We start from the raw sequence: 25,756 nt of genomic DNA, 5'->3' as shown, positions 1-25,756 counted from the left end.
TCGCAGAAGCGAATAGAACGAGAAATCAGAGACAAATTTAAAATGTTGCAATTCATGTTCGCCGAAATAGATGAGGAAGAGCTACTTAAATACCCTAGAATGACGAACTTAGGACCACATCCTCCAGCTATCCCGGTAAGTAATATCAACGCTAAAAATAGAATAGTGATGATTCGTTAAGTACTGCATTTGCGACGAAAATGATTCTAACTAGTGCATGCCTGCAATAAATCAATTTAATCGTATTTCCAGTTACCACTAGCGGACAGGAGTGAAAACACATGTCCTCCAGAATGGCGGTACATTCATTGACCTGCTACGGTAAAACGTATACGGAAGAAACGAAATGGCGAAGGCGTTTGATGTGGACGGTATTACTAAATTCTACCATTACATATATTAATCCTTAAATCATATTATTTCCTACTTATTACATATTCAGACAAAGTTGTAGAGATATAGCACCTGGGACAGGAAACGACAAGAAGTCTAGCATAGGCGAATTCTATGGAAGACGAAGAGGCTTAGGGCAGGGATACCGCACTTAGGGAGCAGAGTACAGAAATAAACGATGCATTTGGTTTGAAACATATATTTGGATTAGATTGAAATTATTATCTCTTAAAATGAACGATAGTAAAATGGGTGACAAATAATTAAGCCTAATAAAATCATGGTGTACCGTTCTACGATCCACACATCATGCACTCGTCCTTGTTCTCCAGCGAGCACACCATCTCCGCCATTCGTCGATCACGCTCCGCAAACGATCCGTTCTGCTGCGGCTGCTGCTGCTGGCCATCGGCGCCACGTCTTGGCGTACTGCTGCTTCCGTTCATCAGCGACCGTTGCTGCGGCGGCGACGAATCGGGACTTCCACCGCCGTTGGTAATGCGGCTGATGTTATTCGCCGACTGGTTGGCGGCGGCGACACTCTGCGACAGTTTCGATTTGTCCACCGTAAACTGGATCGCGTTCACTGCCGGCTTGGTGCGCAGATAGTACATGCCCGTCTTCAGGCCCATCTTCCAGCCGTAGAAGTGAATCGACGTCAGCTTGCCGTAGTTCGGTTCGGCCACGTGAATGTTAAACGACTGGGACTGATCGATGAACGCACCACGGTCGGCGGCCATTTTGATGCATGTTTTTACCGAAATCTCCCACACCGTCTTGTACAAGTCGCGGATGTGCTGCGGAATTTCCTCGATCCGCTGTATCGAACCGTTGTGTGCGAGGATTTTGTTCTTCATGTCGTCATCCCAGAGGCCCAGCTCCGTCAGGTCCTGCAGCAGATGGTGATTGACCACCTGGAACTCGCCCGACAGCACGCGCCGATTGTAGACGTTCGAGGTGTACGGTTCGAACGACTCGTTGTTGCCCAGGATCTGAGCCGTGGAGGCGGTCGGCATGGGCGCCAGCAGGAGCGAGTTGCGCACGCCATGCTTGGCGATTTTCTCCTTCAACTCCGCCCAGTTCCACAGGTCCGTCGGAGTCTTGTCCCACATGTCGTACTGCAGGATTCCCTTGCTCACCGGACTGCCCTCGTACGTTTCGTACGGACCTTCGCGGGCTGCCAACTCACAGCTTGCCTCCAAAGCGCCGTAGTAGATGGTCTCAAAGATCTGCTGGTTCAACTTTTGCGCGTCCTCGCTTTCGTACGGATAGCGCATGAGAATAAACGCATCGGCCATTCCCTGCACACCGATTCCGATCGGCCGGTGGCGCATGTTGGAACGCTTCGCTTCCGGCACCGGGTAGTAGTTAATGTCGATGATTTTGTTCAGGTTCCGCGTGACGATCTTCGCGACTTCCTTAAGCTTCACAAAGTCGTACGTATGATCCGGCCGCACAAACATGTTAAGCGCAATCGACGCCAGATTGCACACCGCTATTTCGTCCTTTGACGAGTACTCGACGATCTCCGTGCACAGGTTGGAGCACTTGATGGTGCCCACGTTCTGCTGGTTGCTCTTGCGATTGCATGCATCCTTGTAGAGCATGTACGGCACGCCCGTTTCGACTTGTGATTCGATGATCGCGAACCACAGATCCTGGGCCTTCACCTGCCGAATGAACCGGCCTTCCTTCTCGTAACCCGTGTACAGCCGCTCGAACTCCTCTCCCCACGACTCCGACAGCCCGGGGCAGTCGTGCGGACACATGAGGCTCCACATTTCGTTTGCCTCCACACGCTTCATGAACAGATCCGGCACCCACAGGGCATAGAACATGTCGCGCGCACGGACCTCCTCCTTGCCGGTGTTTTTCTTCAGATCGAGAAACTCGAACACATCGCCATGCCACGGCTCGAGGTAGATGGCGAACGCACCGGGACGCTTGTTGCCGCCCTGGTCAACGTAACGGGCCGTATTGTTGTAGACGCGCAGCATCGGAACCAACCCGTTGGAGATGCCATTCGTGCCCGCGATGTACGTTCCCTTCGCCCGGATGCAGTGCACGTTCAGGCCAATGCCTCCGGCGGACTTGGATATCAGGGCGCACTGCTTCAGCGTGTCGTAAATGCCCTCGATGCTGTCGTCCGACATCGTGAGAAGAAAGCAGGACGACAGCTGCGGCCGCTGCGTGGCCGCCGCAAACATGGTCGGCGAGGCGTGCGTAAAGTATCGCTCCGAGAGCAGATTGTACGTTTCGATCGCTGCATCGATGTCCTCGCCGTGGATGCCGATGGCAACGCGCATCAGCATGTGCTGAGGTCGCTCGACGATCTTGCCTTTAATCTTCAGGAGGTACGACCGTTCGAGCGTTTTGAAGCCGAAATAATTATAGCCAAAGTCGCGATCGTAGATGATGGCCGAGTTCAGCCGGTCCGCGTTGTCCATGATGATTTTGTAGTGCATTTCCGAAAGCATTGGTGACTTGGTTTTAAGGAATTCGTTTTCCATCATGAACAAATCGTGCATAACCTCTGCAAAAGAATAAATTTCATAGCATACTTTATTATGTGCTCCAACATTTTGCAACACGGAATGCAAACATTCGACGCATTGGTACAAATGCAGTTGCGTTGATCGCGTGACTTGAGACAAGAATATTCTTGTATGTTGATACAAGAAAATTCATGACACAGCTGATCATGATCACCGCATCCGAGGGCGAAATGACACATCCGCAAGGATATGGTTACCAACACACGCGCACACTTTTGCATCAAATGTAGCTTTCATTCAATCGCAGCAAGCACACTTACCGGAAAACTGTTTCTTTGTTTCTTTATGCAAGTTAGACACAGCAAGCCGGGCAGCCAGTATCGCGTAGTCGGCATGATCCGTAGTCATCGTTGCAGCAGTTTCCGCGGCCAGATTGTCTAGTTCCTGCGTCGTCACACCTGAGTAGAGCCCGCTGATAACCTTGAGCGTTATTGCCACCTAATAAAAATGAATCGAGGACAATATGGGAAAAGGAATGTGCAGGTACACAAAATCAGGTTAAACACAGAGCCAAACAACACCTTTCCCTTGCAATGCCTCAACGACAAATGAATGAACGAACATGAATGAATCAAGTTCCCCTCGACACCCTTAGAGGGGTGCACCCTTCCCCTTGCCCTTTACACACATACCGGGTCGACGAAATCCATATTCAATCCATAGCACAGCTTCTGAATTCTGGAGGTGATCTTGTCCAGATGGACCTCCTCCTTCCGCCCATCTTTTGAGAAAAATAAGTATAAAATGCATGTTTCAATCCCTGCTCACTTAACCTTCCTTTCTCTCGATAGCCATGAGTTCGTAATGGCGTTCGGATTTGCTAACAAAATCTTACCTCGCTTGAAGACGTACATCTTGTTCGACTTCAGAACCATCTTGAATAGACAACACTGAATGAGATTACTACTTGAAAGACACCAAAACGAGGCACTTAACAAAACTGTCAGCTAACGAAAAGTAAAATAGCAGTTTTATTTATTGAACACCTGATGAATATTTTTTTACTGCAACCAAAACCCGACCGTAGCGGACGAAGACGAACAGTGAAATGCGAGGGAACGCCAATTTCCCTGTTTTTCGCGCAATTTGTGCTTTGTTTTGACAGCCGCAACTGTCATCGATGCGATGACGGTTGGTTTCGAACATCGAATCTGTTTTTCGAAAAAACTCCATGCTACACACATTTCAAACTGTCAGTTACAGATTCATCGGAGCAGTTGGAATCCGATTTAACCATGAGCGGTATGGGTGCTGGAAGTGGTTCTAGGGGCAGACTAGCAAAACTGTACCGTTCGATAGCGCTCGGTGACCAGACGTACTCATCGAACGAGCCGCAACGAATAACACCGCGCAACAGGTATTTGCATGCAATGTTGAACACACTTTCGACACTATCCAAAAGGCCAACCTCATTCCACATGCCATGAAACCACAAGTTACCGAACAATATTTCCACGGGCCCAGCCAGTGTTCCTGCATTCCATGATCCACGTAGCCTTAGACCGTTTTCAGCGAAGTTGTACGTTCCGATGCCATGTTTGTTACCGTTGCACCAGTTTCCTTCAAAGCAATCCCCGTTTGCGTATTTATATACGCCATATCCATGCCGAGCTCCCTTTCTCCAATCGCCACAGTACGAGGAACGGTCTGGGTATGTCTGTGTGCCTCGTCCATTTCGGAGCCCCTTCCGGAAGCCACCTTCGTAGCGATGTCCGGTTCGTTCTTTCAAGACTCCGCTTCCATGGAACAAACCTTTACGAAACGTGCCTTCGTACCTGTCGCCGTTGATTAATTTCGCACTACCAGGCCCACTAGGCTCGTTCTTTTTGTTCCGTGGTCCATCATAACGCTACTTGAAGATATTCAATTAATGGTCAGTCTTAGACTGCCGTTACGGCTGAGTCTTTTAACCACTTACTTTAATGTTGAAACAATGGACTGGCACCGATGTAGTGTGGGGTTCCTTTTCATTTTTACCCTTGTCCAGATCTATCGCCGTTTCTGGGTGCAGCACATCTCCCGGGGATTCAAGGATGTCAGAAGTCAGCTGTGCACTGTTCATGTTGCCTGGATTAAATGATGAATCCGTTTTATCAAAGAAAACTAGATACAAATATGGCTTGTTTTTGCTTCCTTCGGGGAGAAAATCCAAGAGCAAAATTTTAATTTAAAATGTGCATTTTATATTATCCTTTTACCTAACTCTTCGCTAAAATGAGAATTTAAGGTGGTTTTAAAACAACATAGGGGGTTTTAAAATAATTAAACACAAGCGAAACACTAGTGTGAACAATTTCGATAAGAATTGAACGTTTAATTGGCGGGTATTTTTCGGCTAACCTTTGTCGGTTTCTTTGAAAATAGTAGAGCATTTTCGCGATTCATTGTCTAACCACTTCCGCCTCTATGCTTGTCGGAGTCGGTTCCAAATGACGCAATTCCAGGAGCATCAACGATCACGCGCCACAAGGTGCATGACAGACAGGTTTCCACCGATTCGCCACGAGGACATCAGAAGCGATTTTCCACCGAAACAATCTCCGTCCACGCCAACTCGTCGCACTACTAGCTCTGATTGAATAGACTGAGAAGCGCCTGCTTTTCCTTGTCCTTTTTGCGGACAACCTCGATGCTGCGGTTTTTCCACGTGCTTTTGCGTAGCTTGATTGGTCGGCTGCCGACGTACCGTCCTGAGGGAAATAGTTAAAAAGAAAGACATAAGATCCATAATCATAAGGTTTCCGTGGTTTACTTTCGTATTTTTTTTTAAGTTTCTAAAAGATTTGCTTAAGGATAATCTGCTTCGACACGGCTACGAAAATGTCATCACAAGCAATAAGGTTAGCACAGCTCTACGGAAATGAAACGACTCATATGCAGACACGCCATGCCACGGGGAAAGTTACGAAGTTGGACAAGAAATTTCTCCGAAAACTACAACAGAAAAGTTTATAATGCCACAAGAAATGTAGGCTAAACTAGCTGGCATATTGACCAATCGCCACGACTTCAAGGCGATATGCGGAAACAATATTCAAACTTCAACAAACATCATTAACATCTTCGTTTGTTGGCCACAAGCGGCAGCTGCAATGGTGGACTTCGTTTCCATATGCAAGCGAGAGAACATAAATGTCATCGGGGACTGCACACTTTATATGTACCGTAAAGCATCCGGCAAGTGAGATAAAGTTTTCTGTCCTCATGTTGGTTTCTCCACCAACACGGCGTGGAAACAATCAGATAAGTTAGCGCAAGAAAGATTAACAGAACTTTGGAGGCAATTTTTAGAAAAAGGCCAGCATCTTGCCATGACATTTCCCATCGAATATGAAGCCTCTGGTGGTGCTGGCCGGTAGTGGGAATTGAAACAGTTCACAGAAAGTCTTCATTTTGTTCACATACAGCCGCAAGCATCGGATGCTGGGAGCTGAGTTTGGTTTCATCGGACCATTGCGCCTTCTAATGCCAGCAATACAGTCACATGTTTCCCATTCAAATAAGGACGAACGCACGTTCATGGGTGGTTACCATGGGGGCCATGCGAAATCGAAGCCGTTCAAGCCGAGAGGAGCCACCAAATCAGTCCAAAAAATGGCCAGAATGAACCTACAGAGGAAGTAGTATTCAATAGACTCATGCTCCGATGTGTCCTTAGTGTTCCATATTGCGTTCATTATGACGCTTTAAGGCAATTCAATATGATTACTCTCCGTTACGAGGCAAAACTGGGCCCAGGTTTGAATTCTTGGAAAATTACATTTTCCACGGATGGTCCAAGCGCCGGCACAAAGATACCTGCCACGTGTCATTGTGAGGATAAACAATAGGGCAAGCTAATATTCGTATTGATTGATTGATTTTTATGTTCGCAACATGGGTACGAATTGATAGCTTGATTTTTCAAGTGCTGGTGCTTTCTGCTTTAGAACAAATTTGTTCCAAACTCACTGAAGATGTAGGAAGAATATGCAAGCCGAACAAAAGGAATTAATTACGCATATTGTCTGTGCGTGTTACGTGTGTGTATACCAAATGCTATACATATACAAAATAGCCACGCTCTTATACTTTTATTCTTAAAAACATGTTTGCAGGACATGAAGTAAATAATTATATGATGTAATTTTTATTTATCTAATCTTTTTTTCTAATTTATTCGGCATTTTACAAGGCACACGAGTAGTGTAAAGGGATTTTTTTGGATAAACGGAATATTATTTGAACATAACAAGCACCACTTGAGCTTACCCAAAAGGCACTAGAATAGTTGTTATAGCCATGAATTTTAATCCCTTTTATGTAATATGTTTAACTTCCTTTAAACTAGTGTAGACTATAGCAGGTATTTAATACAGTAGGTTTTGTATTGTGTGGTACGCTATTGTATAATGTAGTAAGTATGTTGGTCCCAGATTTCAATGGATCTTTTAATTTCATCTTGCCCAGAGCTTTTAAAGATTAACGGCTTAGAACAGGGATCGGCACACGTTTATTGAAAGGGGCCAGATGATAAAAGAGAGCTTAAAACCGCAGGCTAGATATCTTAAATAGAATTTTAATTTAAAGAAAATGATGTTTTTAAATGGAGTATTACCTTTCTAATTTGGAAAGCATCGTAAACGTAAGGTAAAATATTTCAAAGTGTTACTTGTAATCATTAATTTCGATACTGATTTTCGTGGAATTTTCCACATTTTTGATATCGACTGTACGTTCGTTGTACTTTGAATTAGTTGTTTGTAATATACTTGAAATTGATAATCAGTAATTAAAATAACTTTGGTTCTGGATGTTTAGGTTATTTTGAACTATATTTTGTTTCGTAATAGAGTTAAAAATCGTGTTTCTTGATTGTAGTTATTGTGGATGCACAGTGAATATATTATTTTGTCGCTGGATTCTGAATTAAATTCAGGATACTGGGTAATTTTAATTCGGTCAATAGTAAAAATGAAGGAAGTCATCTTATATTGAACACCTCGTTCAACAGTTTCGACGTACATTTTTGAAGAAAAAGAGTTCAGATAAAATCAGCTGACAGAATGGGATTTGGCCATTATCGAGATCTGCCTTAGAAGATGTGCTGCCACTTATACACTAGGTGCGATTGACGGCAGAATATCGCATTCTGCGCTGCGATGCGCAATTGATGCAAAATGTGCGACCTTTAGCAGATAAATAAGGTCTTTCGTGCGACGAAGCATGGCTGTTTGTTTACCAAAGCTATTGTTACTTGTGATCAACTCATCGCTCTGCACGCGTCTTGTCCTTTGAAGAGAGGAAAACAAAATCTAATGTTTACAAAGTCCTTGCGATTAGAATGCAGATTTTTGCCGGAACTGTGACCACCGTGTCTTGCGTTCTACTGGACATCTGTTGTGCTTGCTCACCGCAGCACTATCAACAAGTAAACACTTGGCACCACCTCGCATAACCGATGAGCCTTATGATAAAAACAGTTTAGACGCGCATTCATCCATCTACAATGATGGATGACTGGCACGAGGATTAATTTCGCGCAAGTGGCACTGACTGCGACTTTAACCGTACGTCCTTTAGCGGTCTTTGTTTCCATACTGTTCGAGCTCGATGTGATTTGAATTGCCAATAGTCGAGCCTCTTTGAATCCAGACGCCCATGTATGTTAACCAAACAGGAGGTATCTCGTTTGTTACGGGTAAATTCTAAATATACCCTTTTGAGTCTTGTTTTGTCGAAAGCTAGTGTTGATTTGGTAACGGTGATGGAAATTCGCTATCTCGCTGTTCAATTATTCAAATGCGACACCCCACAAGAATCTCGCAAATTAATTATTTTCATAAGGACAAGTTTATCATTTCGAAAGCGATGCGAATCAAAATTGAAACGAAAACTTTACGCTTTTACAAACCGGCAAGAGGGAGCACACACATTGTTCTGCAAATAACCAACAATCTATTTATGCACGCAAGGCCAACGGAAGGATGCGTGATTGCAGTTTGTTTGCTCGATCTGTTGATCTGTTGCAGTTTACAATTTTCTGTTTGCCAGAGAAGGGGAGGGTTTCACCCTAGATTAATACGTTACTGCCAGTGCATACCGATTGCACCGACTTCTGCCCAAAGGTCTTGTTTTGCGCATTTGATTAAACATAGGCACGGCTCCACGCCATGCTGGGCTAGTGGCCCCGCGCTTCGAGTAGGTGGGTGGTTGCTGATCAAAAGTCGATCGGAAAAATGCAAACATACGGACATGCGAAAAAGCAAAAGTCTATAATAATAGAATACGATTGCTTAGCATTGCTCGTGATAAGCGGGATGGTAAATCGATCCCCGTGGGATTGACCAACACGTTGTCCTAACGTGTATTTAGCCATGCCATGCGGTCTGGGGGATTATTTGAGCATTTTTTTTTACGTTTCCAGGCTCTCAAAGGCAGGTTTCATACAGTAAAGAATAAATGGTTCGGTTTGACCGACCTACCAACCCGATAAAAACAGAAAAAACTTTTTTGGCAATCTCGGAAGTCTAAAATATTCTAAAATAAATAAAGTAGCCTAAAACGGTACGGTAAAATCCAAATAATTTGTTTTTATCGGATCGTCGTATCCGATTTTATTTGTCAACCAAACTGTATTTTATAAACCCGAAATTAAAGCTTTTCTCTCTTTAAAAAAAATAGTTAAATTCATTTAACTTTTTTAAATTTGTGAAAATTTTGGAAACACTTGAATCGAATACACGATAAAGTCGCAAACGTCAGAGCACTGACACCAGGCAAAATAGTATACATAACATTAAATGTTAAAACAAACACAAAAACCAAAATTAATAATAATAATATATATAAATTGTAGAAAAAGTAATAAAATGCGAAAGTTACAGAGAAAAACTGCACCTCATTTTTGATTTATACTTTTAAATGAGAGAACACAAACTTGTTTCTATGTGCACTCGGTCCTTTCACTGGAGTATACTTTTGTTGTAAAATCTAAGATTTTCCAGCTTTGAAAACATGAATTACTATTTGGCAACAATTTTCCTAAGCAAGGCGTTGATATTTATCAAGTGGAATAAAAAATGTCCAACACATCGATAAATAACAGTTATCAAATTTACGAACAAATTTTTGGAGTAAATTTAAACAAATTATTCCTTATTTCTTCATTTGCATAATGTAGAGATAAATTTGAAAGCACTGGAAAGGTTATTGTGTAAGGTATCAACAAAAATATATAGGGATTACTTAACAGAACGATACCAAACTAAGAGAGCAATCGGCAGGCCACCTACATTTTCTTTTCATCGAGTATTGGAATATGATATAATAATTTATGTACATCATCAACCCCAACCCCTTTTACATCCACTCTTTACATTAGTACACTCAACTTTTACTTCCACTCTTTGCATTAGCATACTCAACTTGTTTAAGCTTGCCTTATCCATCGAAAACTCCTGGAAACTGATGTTTCCAACCTATTTAACGACTGAATAAAATTCTTAATTTACCACAAAAATTCGTCCCAAACCCTGAACTAAGGCTTGGTTTATTTAGAAATGGGGCACTTTGTATTGCGTGTATCTTTTATACCATTAAACCAATTGAAAAACTTTGTTTGAATGAATCATAGGTTTTGATTTAATATATTTAAAAAAATATTTAAAAAAAATTACGTTCTGGCTTTACGAATATATTCTCGAACTTTTTTGTTGATACCGCCCATCAACCAGCGCACAACAGCTTTAGTTACTGTTCTAGCCAGTAAATTAAAAAAAAACTCTTCATTTGTATTATGTCCTTAGTTACTGCACTCTTCTTCTTTAATTTTCGTTTCATTATTGCCCAATATATATTTATTTTTTTTTTATTTTATATTTTTATATGAATTTCACAGCAGTACCGTTGTACCATTGTAGCATGTCCTTGCTATAATGGCAGCTTGCTAGATCAGGCCAAAACATAACTGGACCATCATGAGACCTAACAAATGGCAAAATTTGTTTCACACTCTTTCTTATACAAGTCCGAATTTATGTCCTTATTCGTCACAAACACGGTGGTTTTTTTGCCACATGTACAGAATCCTTGCGAAATCATATTTTTTTAGCGAAATAAAGTTTGAACCTCTTGGGGACGTTGGCACGAGCATAAGCCTTATGAAATTTAATGCTCGGAATTTGTTTAAAATCGACTTTAATATTGATTCCATGGTCCATTAAAATGCAACCATGCGGCTTGATCAGCACCTGATCGTACAGTTTTCGAGCCCGGTTGTTGGCCATTGTTTTTTGTTTTAAGTTTCAATTTGGATGTTTACTAACTCGATAACACTTAAAGCCTTCTTGGAGTCGGATTCGCCGTTCAGAAGAGCGGTCGGCGTACAGATTTTCGGCCAAATTACAGTCCGAGATGTTTGGGTTAGCTTTGATTTTCCGAATGACTCTCAATCGCAATTGACGATTTACGGTTCCACTCCATCGCTTAGTTTGCACCTTACGGGCACTCGTCTGTGTTTTGCTAGCTCTCGAGATGACACTGATGGATTCTGCAGATAGTTGTGCACAATTATTTTTTGCTTCTCTTCTTGCATGTCGAATATCTTTGAGCAGGCATGATTAAATGGCGTGAAAATTTGACCAACTAAAGTATGTAATTTTGTCACCAAATGTTGTAAAAATTGTCCATTTTGGTCCACGGGGGGCTCCGCTATCATTCAAACAAACTGCCCCATTTCTAAATGAACCAAGCCTTATTGCGTTTTCTGAACAATAGATTTCGCTACTTTCAGCATTCAACGAAATTTATGGAATTGATTTTTACGAGAAAACCTGACCAGCAATATCAGTTCCAGCGATACTCTTTTAGCACACACGTTTGACTTTGTCAATATACTTGTTTGATGCATTGGAACAAAACAAAAGTGTATCGATGTCTCGAACGAAAGGCTTTTCTGTGGTGGCAATCAACAAAGCATTCATTTCCTGTCCTTATTTGTCGCTGGGTACGAGGAGCGCCACGTTTGCTCGCGATCAACGCATCCGATTGGGATCCGATTTTGGCGCGCAAATACCTGGAAGTCCGTGGTGCGAATCATCGGTCGAGTCCTTGCCGCCGTCGAACAACGGCAATTTCTTCCTCCCCCCACGAGATGAAAGTGTTGAGATCCGCTCTTGTCGCTCACCTTCAACGTGATTCAACGATGCTCATCTCAAGGCGTCGGCAGGCTCGGGGGGATGTGCCTGCTCTAAAGGTGCAGTTCGTGCTACACTGAGCTTGGTTTGATAACACACGCTGTGTGTGCGTGTGTATCAGTGTTACTCTCCCACAGCGCCCAACATCCTCGTAGTCGGTGCGAGAGAGCGGACGTTGATAAAAGGCCGACTCCGACCGGCGGGTGCTAACATTCTGTCGCAGAATTTCGAGCCTTTCGGTTGGCACACACGGTACGGAAGTTGTTGCAGCGGATCTTCGCCACGGACGGACGCGATCATCGTAATCGAAAAAGAACACTTGACGTTAGAAACGGTTGTATGCGGATCGGAACCACCATTAGCTTCAAGCAAATGTGTTTCAATGGCACGGAATTTCGACGGTCACCGCGTGTGTCCACCGCGGCGGAACAGTGAACAGTGCATACGAGTGAGAGAGTGCAAGTAATTCAGCCCTTCCGGTTGCCCACGCACCATGATCCATCCGACAAGTTCACCCGGGTTTGCTTTGATCCGTGATTGATCGTTCACTCCGGATCCCAAAAAACAGGGACGTCATCGCGTCAAGGTCGCCATCCCGCGATTGAGCTTTCGGCAGCCAACCGGCTAGCAACAGCTGGAGATAGTTTGTGTGATTTCGCTTTTGGGCCCAGCACCAGCATCAGTCTCAGCGGACATCAGAGCAGAGCAAGAACGTTCGCAGGATACTTTCCGACTAACATACGACCGAATATGGATAAGGTAAGCTGGATAGGAGCGATCGGTAAACCACATTCAACCACCACACTTGTGACCAAACTGTGTGCCTGCCAACATTCATATTCATTCGCTGCTTCCGATTCCATTTGCCTCGTTGAGTCGTTGGAAAACCAAACCATACATGAGGGGAACCAATACACGAACTTTGACACCTGAGATATTCACTGAGCAACGGTCCGCAGTGTAACGCTTACGAGAGTGTAAAATGTTCTACAACGAAATTAAAATACAATATCATTCAATCGTGGCAACATGACGATCGCATTCGCAGGGAAAGTCTAGCCAATCACTTGACCGGCTGTTTGGGGCTTACTCACCCACCACCCGGGATGGTAAAAACACACGAAATCCGACCATCGACACTGAACTGTGGCCGCGTAAACAAGATAGGACAGCACGGTGGAGGCCGTACCCGTACCCTCGTTCCTTTCGTTTCCTTGCCTGGGAACACCGGGACGAGCGAACGGCGCGATTACTTCACCCAGCCGTTCACTTGTGATTAACCGTGATCGAAACCGATGGAGGCGCCTAGTAACGCCCAGCGGGAAAGAGTTCGACCGGCAGGGGCTGCAGAATCGCGAGCGCACCGCGTAGCTGTTTTGTCAATGCTCGACATTGAACGACTCCTCGTGAATACGAAATCATGCGACTGATGTGTGCTTATGGCGCACGGCGGGGCTAAAGGGTGACACGAACGTGTGCCATGAAAAACATCGATGCATTTGTTTGTACTGTTTTCGATCCAGTTGGTCCAGCAGGATGGACGTTTGGCTTTGGAATCCAACAGAGATGCGAAGAGTTTTTCCTCCATGAGGTGTCTTTTCGGTGCACAGATATCCTTGTGTTGATCCACAAGGATACAGGTTTTGTAATAATTAATTAATAATTGTCGGCATTGCTGATAAAAATTAATTAAAAAATGGTTTCACCTAGCCAGATCTGACTCCTCATCAGTGTTTAATTATTGACTAAGGAGCGCTATGCGAACTTTGTTGGCATTTGAACAATACAATGTAAGATTTTAAAAACTTCAAGCCAGTGAGCGCCAAAGTAATCAAGTTCAAAGTAATCAAATCAAGTAATCAAAAAGCCTAGTCGAATAATTAAATATTAAATAAGTCCTTGTTTAGTTGTTCCGTTGGAAAAAAAAAGATGGAATTGCTTTAGTGGATAAAAGAGAACCAAGGCAATGGAATGATTATTACTAAGGGAATCTTTGGGGATATAAAACTTAAAATTCATCTCTCGTTTTAAACCCTCGAAAGACTGAAGGGGACGAAGAATACTTCTGGTCGAACCGACAATGCAACGGTCAGAATGAAAAGTTCGGCGCGATAAACTGAAGTTCCCTGCATCAAACACTTTTAGGCGTGGGCATGCGTGGGAGCTGAAGTTGGATAAGTTGATAAAGGACGCACTTGTTCTAGATGAAAATATTGAGTTAATTTGTAAATCCTTATTTGGCGCTAAAAAGTCCTTTACCCACTCAAAAACATAGCACAATTGCTTTAAAATCCAATCCTAGTACATTGCAACGCATAGTAAAATGACCCCAGACTAAGATGTTTTAAGGTGATTATTTTTTCTACTTCAACCCCGGTTGAAAGTGACACCAAGAAACGGCGCAAAGGCTGGCGCTTTGATGGAATGTGCTTGCCTCTCCGGTGATTAAGTTTCACGTGCAGATCATGGAATCAAAGATAACGAAAATCGTTAAAATACTCGAATGAAAAAAGCACAGAACACCCACCACATCGCATCATGCTCACTGCAATCGAAAACATCAACTCGAAACCCTTTTTCGCGCCCGCCCCCTGGTGATGGGTCAGGGCACGGGAAGAGGGGTTGCTTCAACCCGTGGCCGAAAGGGGTTCGTTTTGCCTTCGCGTGCGAAATAACAAATGTGACCCACTTGTCACTGGCGCATCACATTGCATGCACATGGGCCGGGATAAGACGGATGAGGCGTAGAAAACCGCTGCCACGACCCTTCATTTCCGTTTTGTACCTTCGCCACTGAACTTTGGCCGACCGATCGATCGATCGCGAGCCGATCAAGCGGGAACGCGTACACCCACTGGGTGAGTGTTTTTATTTATTTGTTTAATCTATTTTAATCACTCTGGCCATAACGTTTTAAAAGTGGTTCGGTTGTATTTTCTTGTAAAAACCACAATCAGTCCATGCTCCTTATCATCGGTTCGACCGGCGTGCATCATTGGGTAGCCTTCAACGTATGTGTGTGTGTGTGTGTATGTGTTTGGACACCAGCGAAGTCGTCTTCGGGAGAATCAAATTAATTACTCGAGCACTCTAATCAGCGTACATCAAACGCTTCCAATGGGCTGTGAAGCAAAGTATAGCTGCACACAATTTTAGTCCATATATATATATATAAACATTCCCACCGTGGAAAGTAAACAAAATCCGAGACGGCGACCGAAAATAGACAACGCCGCCGAAAAGAAAACCGCGAACAAACAACCAGATGCGTTCGGTCGGTCTGGAATTGGAATTGATATGGGGAATCCACTCGGTCGAATTCCGCTTATCGCCGCGTGAAGTAACCGATTCAACGGCGCTAGATGAAACAGGACCCCAAGGATCGGGATGATTGGTGGGGGGGAGGAGGCGGGTTATTTTCGATCGTATTTTCAACTGATTGTGCCTGTGAACTTTCGGAAAAGTTCTCGCTATCACCAAGGGGTCAGACACCTAAGTAAGTGCCGATATCAGTGTTGTTGGACTTTTCTGCAATTGGAATTTTTCCATTTTTGGTGCCCTTTTCACCTAAATGGGAGGGGATTGTTGTTGCTGCGCTTGTTTCTACCAGGATATGATGTAAACTTGATAGTTTTACGATCGTACCTGAAGGCAAAGAAAACTATACAATATTAATAAGAATGTATGGATAAATTATTTTAAAACAACACCAATTTTTCTTGGTAATTTCAGTATTTTAAACATACATAAAATAACAATTGTTTGGGATAGAATACCGTCTGATCGAATAATATAATCGAAGGAAAAACAAATACAATGTTTTAGCGAATTCTTTACAAAATTCTGAGCAGATCTGCATCTGCTTTCAAACTCTAATAGTGCCATATCATTGCGCCAAAATGCTTAAAGCTAAATAACCAGCTGAACGAATGAAAGTGGACCAAAAGGTCGCAAAACCAAGAAGGCTCTAAGCGACGCGACTGGAACACCGTCGTCTGCATGTAGGCATTCAGCAAATTGATTGGTAGAATAATGTAACGTTGATCGGAGCCTTTTAAATGCAATCGAAGCCACCGGCGGGAATGTTTAACCTTTACTTTGGCGCTAAATATTGATGAGATCCTCGGTATCCGCTTTTTGTCTGATTGGCGTTGGTGTAGCGGTTAAATCATATTATTAAAAAAATCATTACCAACTAGCCTTAAGGCACGACAGCTTCACGAGAATCGAACAAGTGTATACTTTACTTTTTAAATTATGTTGCTATCCAAATTTTTTTTATAAAAAAAGCTCTTCATTATAATTTATTTAGCACGTGGTATTTGAAAGGATTTGATGGTTTTCCAACACCTAATAATAAACAGATCTCGAATGGCCACCCACTACAAGAAAGACACACACAATCATACTCGAACGACGTATAATTGGTATTGAGCAATGGCGCTAATCTAGCCGGATTTGCCACCGGTAAACCTCCGGTTTGTTATTCACTTCCTTATCTGGTGTCTCACTATCATTCTCACCCTCGCTTTCTCTCCGTCTTTCGATTTCTCCACCACAGGGTCGTCATATAACGCGAATTTGCTTCTGCCTGGTGGCGATGGTGATTATCACCGCGCCGCACGGAGTCATCTCATTGCCATGCACCGGAGGTGCTCGAAACGGTCAAACGGAGAACAGCAGTGGCAACCAGCGGACACTAGAAGGTTCAATGCAGAGTCCGGGCCTGGGAGTGCCGGCAGCTGTGCCAGCGACACCGTCTGCCATCAAGAAGGATCTCTTCATGTCCCGCGGCTGGGGAGCTTCGGGAATGCCGTTCTCAATGTATTACCTGAACCACTACTCGAAGGCTCAGAAAGCTTACGCCCAAAGTCAGCTACAGCAACAGCAACAGCAGCAGCAGCAACAACAATTGCAACAGCAGCAACTGCTGCAGCAGCAACAGCAATTGCAATGGCAAGCCCAGCAGCAGCAGCAGCAACAGCAGCAGGAACAGCTACCATTGCAGCAAGATCTGCAACGGATACAGGAGGAGCAGCAGCTGCTGCAAAAAGAGCTGCATAAGCATCCCGTTCCATTGCCGGATGGTTCGGCGAACGAATCGGCCAATCCTGGCGGTCCCTACGCTTCCCGCTACGAGCCGGAAGTCGTTGCCGTACACGCGCAACAACTGCGAACCGACACGGACTACGTTGACAGCTCGCCTTCGGTGCGCACGACCAGCAAGGTGAACACGGCCCGACGTCAGTACACAGTGCCGCAACTGTTTGTATCGTACGGCTGGGGTCCGATGGGATAAATGTGGACCGGGGTGACCTAACACATCTTTGGACCCACCCGTGCCATCGCGTGCATGAACCACAAAACAAAAAAGGTGTTTAAAATTAGGCAACACGAAAGCATAATTCATGTCTCATTCTATGTGTAATAAGAAAATGCTTTAAAATTACTCTCATATATAACATTATTAAAAATGCATGACAAAACCATGACAAAGTGTGTCGTAAATATACAAAGAAAGCATCTGTGGAAGTTGCAAACGAACTTGAATACCAAATACAGAGATCTCGCATGAGAGCCACTTATTTTCACACGTTACATCTTACATCGTGCAAATGTGTTACTCACCGTCCATTTCTTTCATCGCGCGAATAAAGTCCTGCGGGTCCTTGAAGCTCACGAAACCGTACCCTTTACTCTTGCTCGTCCGCTTGTCCCGGATCACTTTGGCACGCTGGAAGGAGGGATACTTGTTGAACGTTCGCGTCAGCAGCTCATCGTTGACGTCGTTGCCGAGATCGCCGCAGAAGATGCGGAAGTCGTCCTCCGGCCAGTCGGATAGTGACATATCTTCCCACGTCTGACCGCCAGCGACGCGTACCGTTTGCTTTAGAAGAAACAATCCGAAACCAAGTGGATGGTGAAAATAAAAAAGTGTGGGTTGTTTTAATTTAACAAGGCTGAAAGGTAGCAACACTATAGAAATAAAAATGACTGGAATCTATCTTAAGCAATTGGAGATTTTCTGATGACGTACATTTTCACTCAAAAGGAGAACCTAAGGAAAGGTTAAATTATTAAAAATTTGTTTCATGCCAAATTCTATCCAGCAAAATTTGGTTGATACTAATTGTTCAACTTGTTTAATTTGAATGTCAAACATTGCTAATAATTTTCTTATTTTGTTCAATAGCAGGGTAATGTTATGATATAAATTTATGTAAATAAATAACTTTTAACATTAGTTAACAATGTCCCTCTCTGTTGAAGTGTTTGATCTATCTAATTTTAAATATTAATGAAATCAGAACAATTCCAATATGCCATTCACTTGGCTTTTTTCTTAAACAAAACGTTGTCGTTAAATGCACTTCTCTGTTATGCCACATGCAAGAGTTTAACTAAACTTATTCTGGAAAAAAAACATGGGCACGGATTAAAAAAAAAAATAATGATAATCAACTATCATCGAACAACTTCAAATAGGGCGATGATATTAGCGAAAATAGAATCCTGGAACGTATATCGTGGAATTAAGCAAGCAACATTTTGATTTGTGTTAAAGATTGACACAGTTAAGAATATGTTCTGGCGGAATTATGTGCTCCGGGTGTGAGGTCATTCTGTGACTTTTTTGTGAAACTGAAGAAATGCACGCCATGATAAAGACATACAAAACTTGATTTTCACAAAACCACAAAGAATTATCCAAAGGGGTAATTTCCATGCATTCCCAGACTGGACGGGCAGATGTCCACAAATCGGTCCCGTCATAGAAGCGAGGTCGAATAATGCATAAGAAGCTAGCACGGCCTGGCGTTGCCAACTTGTCTAACCAGTTATTGCAGTTCATCCCCTTTTTGCCACTTTTGCATCCCCTTTTTGCCATTCCCGCATCATAAAGTTACCTTTTTATCCTTTTTCCCTCGACGTTCGCTATTTCCAAAAGATTGCAGGGCTGACGATGCTCGGGCCGCTTTAATAGCCTCCTCGGCAATTGGATTTGGGCCCGACTTTTCGGTCTTGGGCTTCTTCATTTTGTTAGACACTTCATACTGAATGTTGGCGATATCGTACTGGAGTTGAAAAGTACACGAGATAGAAAAACAACATTAGATTGTTATAAAACTGAGCTTTGGGCAAAGCTAAACAAAGTTACACTACCGATTGTACTGTAGGAGCGGAACTTGTAGAGGGTCCAGCGGATGGTTCCGGTTTCGAAGCAATGCCGACAGTTGGACGAGCCGTGTACAGCTTCGGTGCGCTGCTGACAATGACCGGTGTAGGCTCACTGGAATACGACTTTGGTGGTATCAATGGTTGTGGAGGCGCACTGTACGAGGGCATATACGGCGGCATCGGCGGCGGTGGCATCCGTGGTGGTACTTGGGCCAATTTTTGCTGCACTTGGTTGTATGTTTGCGAACCGATCACCGTGCGTACCTGGGATGGTATGAACGGGTTACTAGCAGGCATCGGTGCGGCAGCCGGTACAGGATAAGTGACGGAGGAACTCGAAATCTCCGCTTCAAAGCTGTAATATACAAGTAAAATTGTAGCGTGGTCTTGTGATGGAACAACTTTAATACGCACCGTGACATTTCGTCTTCCATGGTTTTTCTTTTGCTGCCCATTTTAAGTTATTGAAACTAACGGTTCTGCCTTCAGCCAAAGGGTAACCAGCCGGCCGAAAGATCTTCCAAGCTGCACAACACGGTACGTTGGATCGTTTTTATCACGCTTAAACTTGAGATGTTTGGAACTGAACTGATGTCGATTTGTTTTGATCAACAGCCGGTTGTCAAGCGGCTCACCAAGGCTATGTGTTTGTAAGACAGCAGGTCGTCTCATGCATGCACCATTTTGAATATATTGTTATAAGCTGTTGGCTAAACATGTTCAACTGGTAAATTCGATTCATTTAGGTGACTAGAAAAAAGAGAAGGAAACAACATTATGTGCATCAAAAACCTTTATTTTTACCAAAATCTGTACAACAAAACAAGTTCGAAAAACGCTTCTAACTTGACCTAGTCGTATCATGAGCGATCTTGAAAGTTCGAAAGAATTGACAAACCAAATTCAAATAAATTCCGTTAAACGAACAAAGTATTGTGCTGGATACAATAACAGAATTGCTACCTCTAGTGATTGGTTTAAATAATTCAAAATCCTACTATCCCTGGTTGTGAGACGTTTTATTCCAATTTCAACAACTTAAACATACATTTCATGTTGACTTGTTTATAGATAGGGGAAAGTAAGGCAGTATGCACCTCTTGATTTTAATTATTTTCCTTTTGATTTATTTTTTTTTTTGTATGTTCTGTTACGCGTTTTAAGCAGGAGAAAAATTTTCCAGCTCGAGAAGTTTAGTATTATCTCCAATCCACACGACTACATGTAGTAGGAGGATGCAGGTATGGTTACCTTCATGTACAGGGGTGTACATGAATGCTGGAATAACGTCGTCTCTCGTGGTACGCTTATCAGAAATTACCTACCTGGTGTGCTGCCTGGTGTGATTCCCGATAAAATCAATTTCTTTTGGAAACAAATTTCTGTTGATATGGTGCATGCTTACAAGTTGACTTTCTGGATTAAAATCATGTATAACTATCACAAATATTTGGGTATTATGAAGGATCACCAATGGTAGAAATTGTACGATTTCGGATAAAGAAATTTGTAAAAATAAGACAAGTACAGATCATCAAGCATTTTTTAAACATACCCTTAAGCTTATATATTTCTCTTTATCATCAAAGAAGTGAAGAAACATTCCAAAATTATGTTATTACAGTCAATAAAAAAAATCTTTAGAAAAAAACCTTATTCTATCAATAGTACGAAGAACTGCTTTCTCTAGTGAAACTAAACACAATTGTAGTCCTATTTCACCGTACGAAAACTGAACTCCAACGAATGGGGGAGGAAGTGTGTGTTCTCCTTACAGTTATTTGGGTCTTCGGTGCCTCGTCTCTCTTTACCTATTTCGGGCATTTGCTCCACCTTTGCTTACAAACGATGAATGAAAGCACATTTAAATGAAACAAGAAAAATCTACACGCCTTATTTTTACGCCTTTATCGCTTTCATAGAGACAATGCGTTTGCATTACATTTGCTTTTGACATTTTGTGTTGTCTCTTCTATGACGATGCAGTGTTGTCTGTTCACAATCGTAGCGCTAATGTTATTTTCTGTATCTTCTCGTTCTCTCTCTCTCTCTCATATCCTTACACAAGTATTAAATCTCATATAAAGATTTAAATAAAAGGAACAATTCTTTTTTACTTTACAAATATACAGAAATATTAAAAACCTATCAGCATTACGAACTAAATGAAAAATAAAGGACGTTTGAACAGATGCATGATTGAAAAATACAGCATTGATGTAAATGCGATTTATACGCATGAGAACATATGTATGAACTTAAAGCTGATGCTAACTTGAGGAACAATAAGCGCAATCGTGAATTGCTACGATGATGGCGTCAAATGTAATGTGTATCTCAACGAATCAAAAGCTGTTCCTTTTGCTTGCCATATCTTTCATGTCGTTTGCTTCTCAACAGGTGTTGTTGTTCTGTTGCCAATTTTGTTGTGCTATCGTCATTAAGTTTATTGGTTTGATTTTTTTTTGCTTTTTCTTTTGCTGTTTTTGTTCAAACATTTCACAAGAAGACATTCCACGGAAGAAAGATGATGAAACAGTTAGAAGTATTAAACGATTAGAATTATTGTTGTTTTGCTCATTGCGTATTTTTACTTTTAGTGGTCGTCGAGTCTCTTGTTTGTCTAGCCGCTTTTCTGCACAATTCAATTATGTTTTCGTTGAAGGGTTGTATTCCTTTTGTAAGTTTCGTTTATTAAGCAGTGCCTGTCGAATTTTCCTGGCTTATGAGTCGCTTAAGTATGTTTGCAATGTCTGCGAAGTATGTTTTAAAAGATTTAATTTGAAGATTATTTTTTTTGACAGAGTACAGCAATTATTCGGAGAGGATTATCGTTTCAGTTTTCTTTTTATGCTTATGTTGCGAATGGCCAAATGTTGTTTCAGTATTACTTTCATTGAATTTCTATGTTCGCCTTCCTGTATTCTTACATCGGCAGAGATGGTATTCTTGGAATATCTTTTCTATGTTTAACGTTTTTTAGTATGTCAAACCAAATTTTTCTTTCCGGTTCACATTCAGATTTGCCAAAAGAAATGAAAGGGGGAGTAACGAAACGGGGTGAAACTGAGCCAGAGAACCCAAATTTCTTAAGCGATGCATGTTTCAATGAGGATATCAGGAAAAGAAACTTTAAACCCCTTTAAAGATTCCTTATGATTTTTTGTTCGAGCTACTTTTTCCTGCTCCGCTAACCCTTAACCCTCACCCGATGCATTGTTTTCTATTTCAACCAAACAAACAGGTTATTTTTGCCTAATTTTTCCACGATACCGTTTTAGCTCAGTAAGGGAAGCTGATTCTGTACACACAACAAACGATGTCTAATAAAGAACGTAATAATTTCACAGAAATTACCTCCCATCCATCACACCCGATGGAACGGCATGGCCGCGCAACACCGGCAAGTGGATGGGTTTGACGTATGATTGACCTAAAACATATTTTAGGGGATGCAAATGTGCATATATAAGAGTATATATAAATATGTAAACATATTTACGTATAAACTTACATATTAGTATGTACACATTTTGTCTATGTACTCGTATTCTGTATATATATATGTATATATATCTCTATATAAATTGCTTTGCTTTGCTTGCCTTATGCTCTTGGTTTAGTTTTCCCTTTTCGGTTCCTCACTCGACACAGCTGATGGGGCGGGCGGAAGAAAACTTGCTTAGTGTTTTGTTTTTCTTTTTTGGGAGGGGTTTCACTCATTCACGGTTATCCTTTTTACGTACTTAAGCCTAAATTTTCACTATCAAAACTATCGCGCCAAAATTATGCAATCGTTTCGTCAAGGACTAAAACCATGATCGAGCGATCGGTCGATCCCAGCGACGGCATTTAACCAGATCGTCTGACCACAAACACAGCCACCCTAGACACACAAACAAAATAGAAAGAAATGGCCGAGACATATCATAAAAAATGGCAAACAATTTCTAATTAGTTTCTGGTTTTCGTTTTCATTTTTGGTTAATCACATACTTCACGAACAAAGTAAAAAATAGCTTTTAAACGAAAAAAGGAAATCGTAGATCAGAGGAGAAACGCGACGATCAAGGGAAGGAAAAAATCCAGCCTTACAATCGTACTACGATTGTCTCGTCCTTTCATATCTTTCCTCTTCTCAGATAAGCCAAAAGCTAGCAATCCTTTCCTTCATATCTTGCTTACGTTATTTTCCTCCTATCTGTTTGTGCTCTTGTTTCTTGTATTTAAATTTTGCCATGGGATGGTGGTCGCCATATTAAGTTCTTTTGTTTAATTATTGCTCTCAGATTTATGATACAAGAACAAACTAAGGGGTTGCTTTCCCTTTCTCATACGAACAAGCTTATGAAAGATTTTTTGATTGGAGAAAATTTTGAATTTTGAGTATGAATTTTGTTTGATAACGCGTGGAAATTCGTTTCAGTTTGACATATTACACGATTCAGTCGGTTGACTCCTGCATTTTCGGGTAGCTCTTTGACGCACCTGCACGAGGTCATCGACTGAAAAACTCACACCGGGTTTTGTCCAGGTTATAATTTCCGGTCGTTTATGTGTGTTGGCTAATTTTCCTGCAGTATCTTGCGAGGGAAGGTTTTTGCTGAGTAAATGTGCTGTAATGTTTAATTTAATATAGCTCCATTCTGCCGGCATTTCATAAACGCTCCGAGACAGCTTTTTCTGTTATTTTTAATCAATGCTTTCACATACATTCATTGTCGGCGGGATCAACCCGTCCAAGTGTGAATGCTTTCGCTGTAATATAGTTCCCGTCGTCGAAAAAACTGTTTCTGGGGGATAAGAATTCAGGCATTTCATGGGCAGTTATCAATTTACTTTCCGTTATTTGTTTGCGTACGATGCTGTCCGTGTAAATGTTAGTGTGCATGAGAGTGGACCGTTGTGTGTCTACTCATTTACAATTATTAATTATTACGCTTCCTGCTTCAACTTCACATACCACTTTTTTGCGGAACCATCGCCTTCTTCTGTTACTTGGGGTAGACTCTTCTAAATCATATTTAGCCCGCGCTCGATGCAGCGTCGTCTTACACTTTTCCAGGCATGGTTTAGCAATTGTAAATACGATGCAGCACTGAACTATACCGACGATCGGCTTCTTTAAGACCGATCAAAGGACTGTCCCTGCAAGAGATTGTAAATGTAATATACGAAATTTTAAATTTTGTTGATCATCTGTTTTGCCACCTTCCGCGCACTTCATCAAGCTGTCTCCTGTTTGCTTCGCTTTACTTTCTTTTTTTACTGCTCGCTTTTCCGTCAGAATGTTCTTCGCATACTATTCCACTTATAAGCTATGTTTTAGATACTTATATTTTCCACTGATTCCCGTTTGTTACGATTTTCATGGTATTATTTTCCCTTCCGTGTTTTACTTTGCTCTGTTGTCTACCACTACCCGATTCTTCATCCGTTCAGTGCATTTCAAATTCAAATATTTCACAACGAGCCGTCAGTTCGGTGTGAGAACTATTGTTTTTTTTGCGGCGAGGGTGTTCAGTTGAAATTAAAGTCTTCCTTACTGTAAAAATGCATCATCAACGCGAGGAAAATTATGTTTATATTTAATATTGAACTGTAGCGATACGCGTTATACATTACCACCAGTGATCGGGTTCACGGGGATATCGTTTTTGTATTTGAATGGCGTTTACTTAACCTTGTGTGCATTAAAAAAGGAATGAACTTAACGTAGAAAGTTGTTGATCGAATTGAAAATATTGCTTACGTTGGCAACGTAGAGTTGCAACGAGCAGAAGAAAGGGGGCACATTTTGAAATTGCACGTTCGCGATATAAAAAACTATCAGAATGAACATGTGCAATCAGTTCGTATGATTTCACTTTGATTGTAGATTGCGCTTGCTGTTCGATTCATGTGTTGAGATTGTTCACTTTCGACAGAAAGTATGGATATTGATAACCAATTAATGTTGCTAATATCTTAATAATTGTTTCAATTGCTTCGTTGAATACGGATGGGAAAGGTTAGCATGTGCATGCAGTGCTTTCATTTCGGTAGTTACCGTGACCTAGGTCTTTGATGGTGGTTTATTTTAAAACTATGTTGTAATATTAGATTCCGTCCAGGTGTTGCTGTAAGCTTGTATTTGCCGTAATTCAAACAAATTACTGTAGTTAAAATTGTAAAAGTTTCAGTAAGAATGGTTAAAAAAACTCAAAATAAGCATTTGTATTGCTCAGTCCTTTTAGCTCGTTGCTAAAACAATTCCAAATTTCATCGTTGGATGTTGGTTCTAGTTTGTTGCCAAATTTGCTAGCGCAATTGATTTATAAGGCTGTCCTTGCGCCGCCTTACGATGAATTAGTTTTAAGAGGTTCCTTAACACTCTTTTGCATTTGATCTACAAGAAAAACATTTGTCTATCTCTGCGGTTGAACTGATCGAAATTGATTTAATTTACCGAAT

The 25,756-nt window shown here is 42.0% G+C and overlaps 3 protein-coding genes across 4 annotated transcripts; all 3 read right to left on the bottom strand.

Annotated features, from left to right (window-relative positions):
• Positions 1–576: 576 nt before the first annotated feature.
• On the bottom strand, positions 577–3,992 carry LOC131267427 (ribonucleoside-diphosphate reductase large subunit). 2 transcript variants are annotated; one of them, XM_058270306.1, is made up of 5 exons: positions 3,784–3,992; positions 3,581–3,669; positions 3,209–3,386; positions 933–2,926; positions 577–851 (listed from the first exon to the last, which is right to left on the bottom strand). In XM_058270306.1, exons 1-5 carry the CDS (start codon positions 3,821–3,823, stop codon positions 687–689), a joined length of 2,466 nt encoding a protein of 821 aa, XP_058126289.1. In that variant the 5' UTR covers positions 3,824–3,992; the 3' UTR covers positions 577–686. The 2 variants fall into 2 exon arrangements, with proteins under 2 accessions (XP_058126289.1, XP_058126288.1); XM_058270305.1 differs by having other exon boundaries at positions 577–2,926; positions 3,784–3,989.
• Positions 3,993–4,122: 130 nt separating this feature from the next.
• Positions 4,123–5,010, bottom strand: LOC131264352 (radial spoke head 1 homolog). The gene is made up of 2 exons (XM_058266655.1): positions 4,867–5,010; positions 4,123–4,797 (listed from the first exon to the last, which is right to left on the bottom strand). The coding sequence occupies exons 1-2, from the start codon at positions 5,008–5,010 to the stop codon at positions 4,123–4,125; spliced, it is 819 nt and encodes a 272-aa protein (XP_058122638.1).
• A 231-nt stretch (positions 5,011–5,241) lies between these two features.
• Positions 5,242–19,876, bottom strand: LOC131262900 (RNA-binding protein 42). Its single transcript, XM_058264994.1, has 5 exons — positions 19,718–19,876; positions 19,289–19,658; positions 19,033–19,200; positions 17,753–18,011; positions 5,242–5,638 (listed from the first exon to the last, which is right to left on the bottom strand). The coding sequence occupies exons 1-5, from the start codon at positions 19,756–19,758 to the stop codon at positions 5,514–5,516; spliced, it is 963 nt and encodes a 320-aa protein (XP_058120977.1). The 5' UTR covers positions 19,759–19,876; the 3' UTR covers positions 5,242–5,513.
• Positions 19,877–25,756: the final 5,880 nt, after the last annotated feature.

The sequence above is a fragment of the Anopheles coustani genome, chromosome 2 (genome assembly GCF_943734705.1).
Source record: "Anopheles coustani chromosome 2, idAnoCousDA_361_x.2, whole genome shotgun sequence".
Taxonomy (NCBI): domain Eukaryota; kingdom Metazoa; phylum Arthropoda; class Insecta; order Diptera; family Culicidae; genus Anopheles; species Anopheles coustani.
The sequence above is the reverse complement of the archived record's forward strand: the minus strand, read 5'-3'. Positions and strand labels throughout refer to the sequence as shown.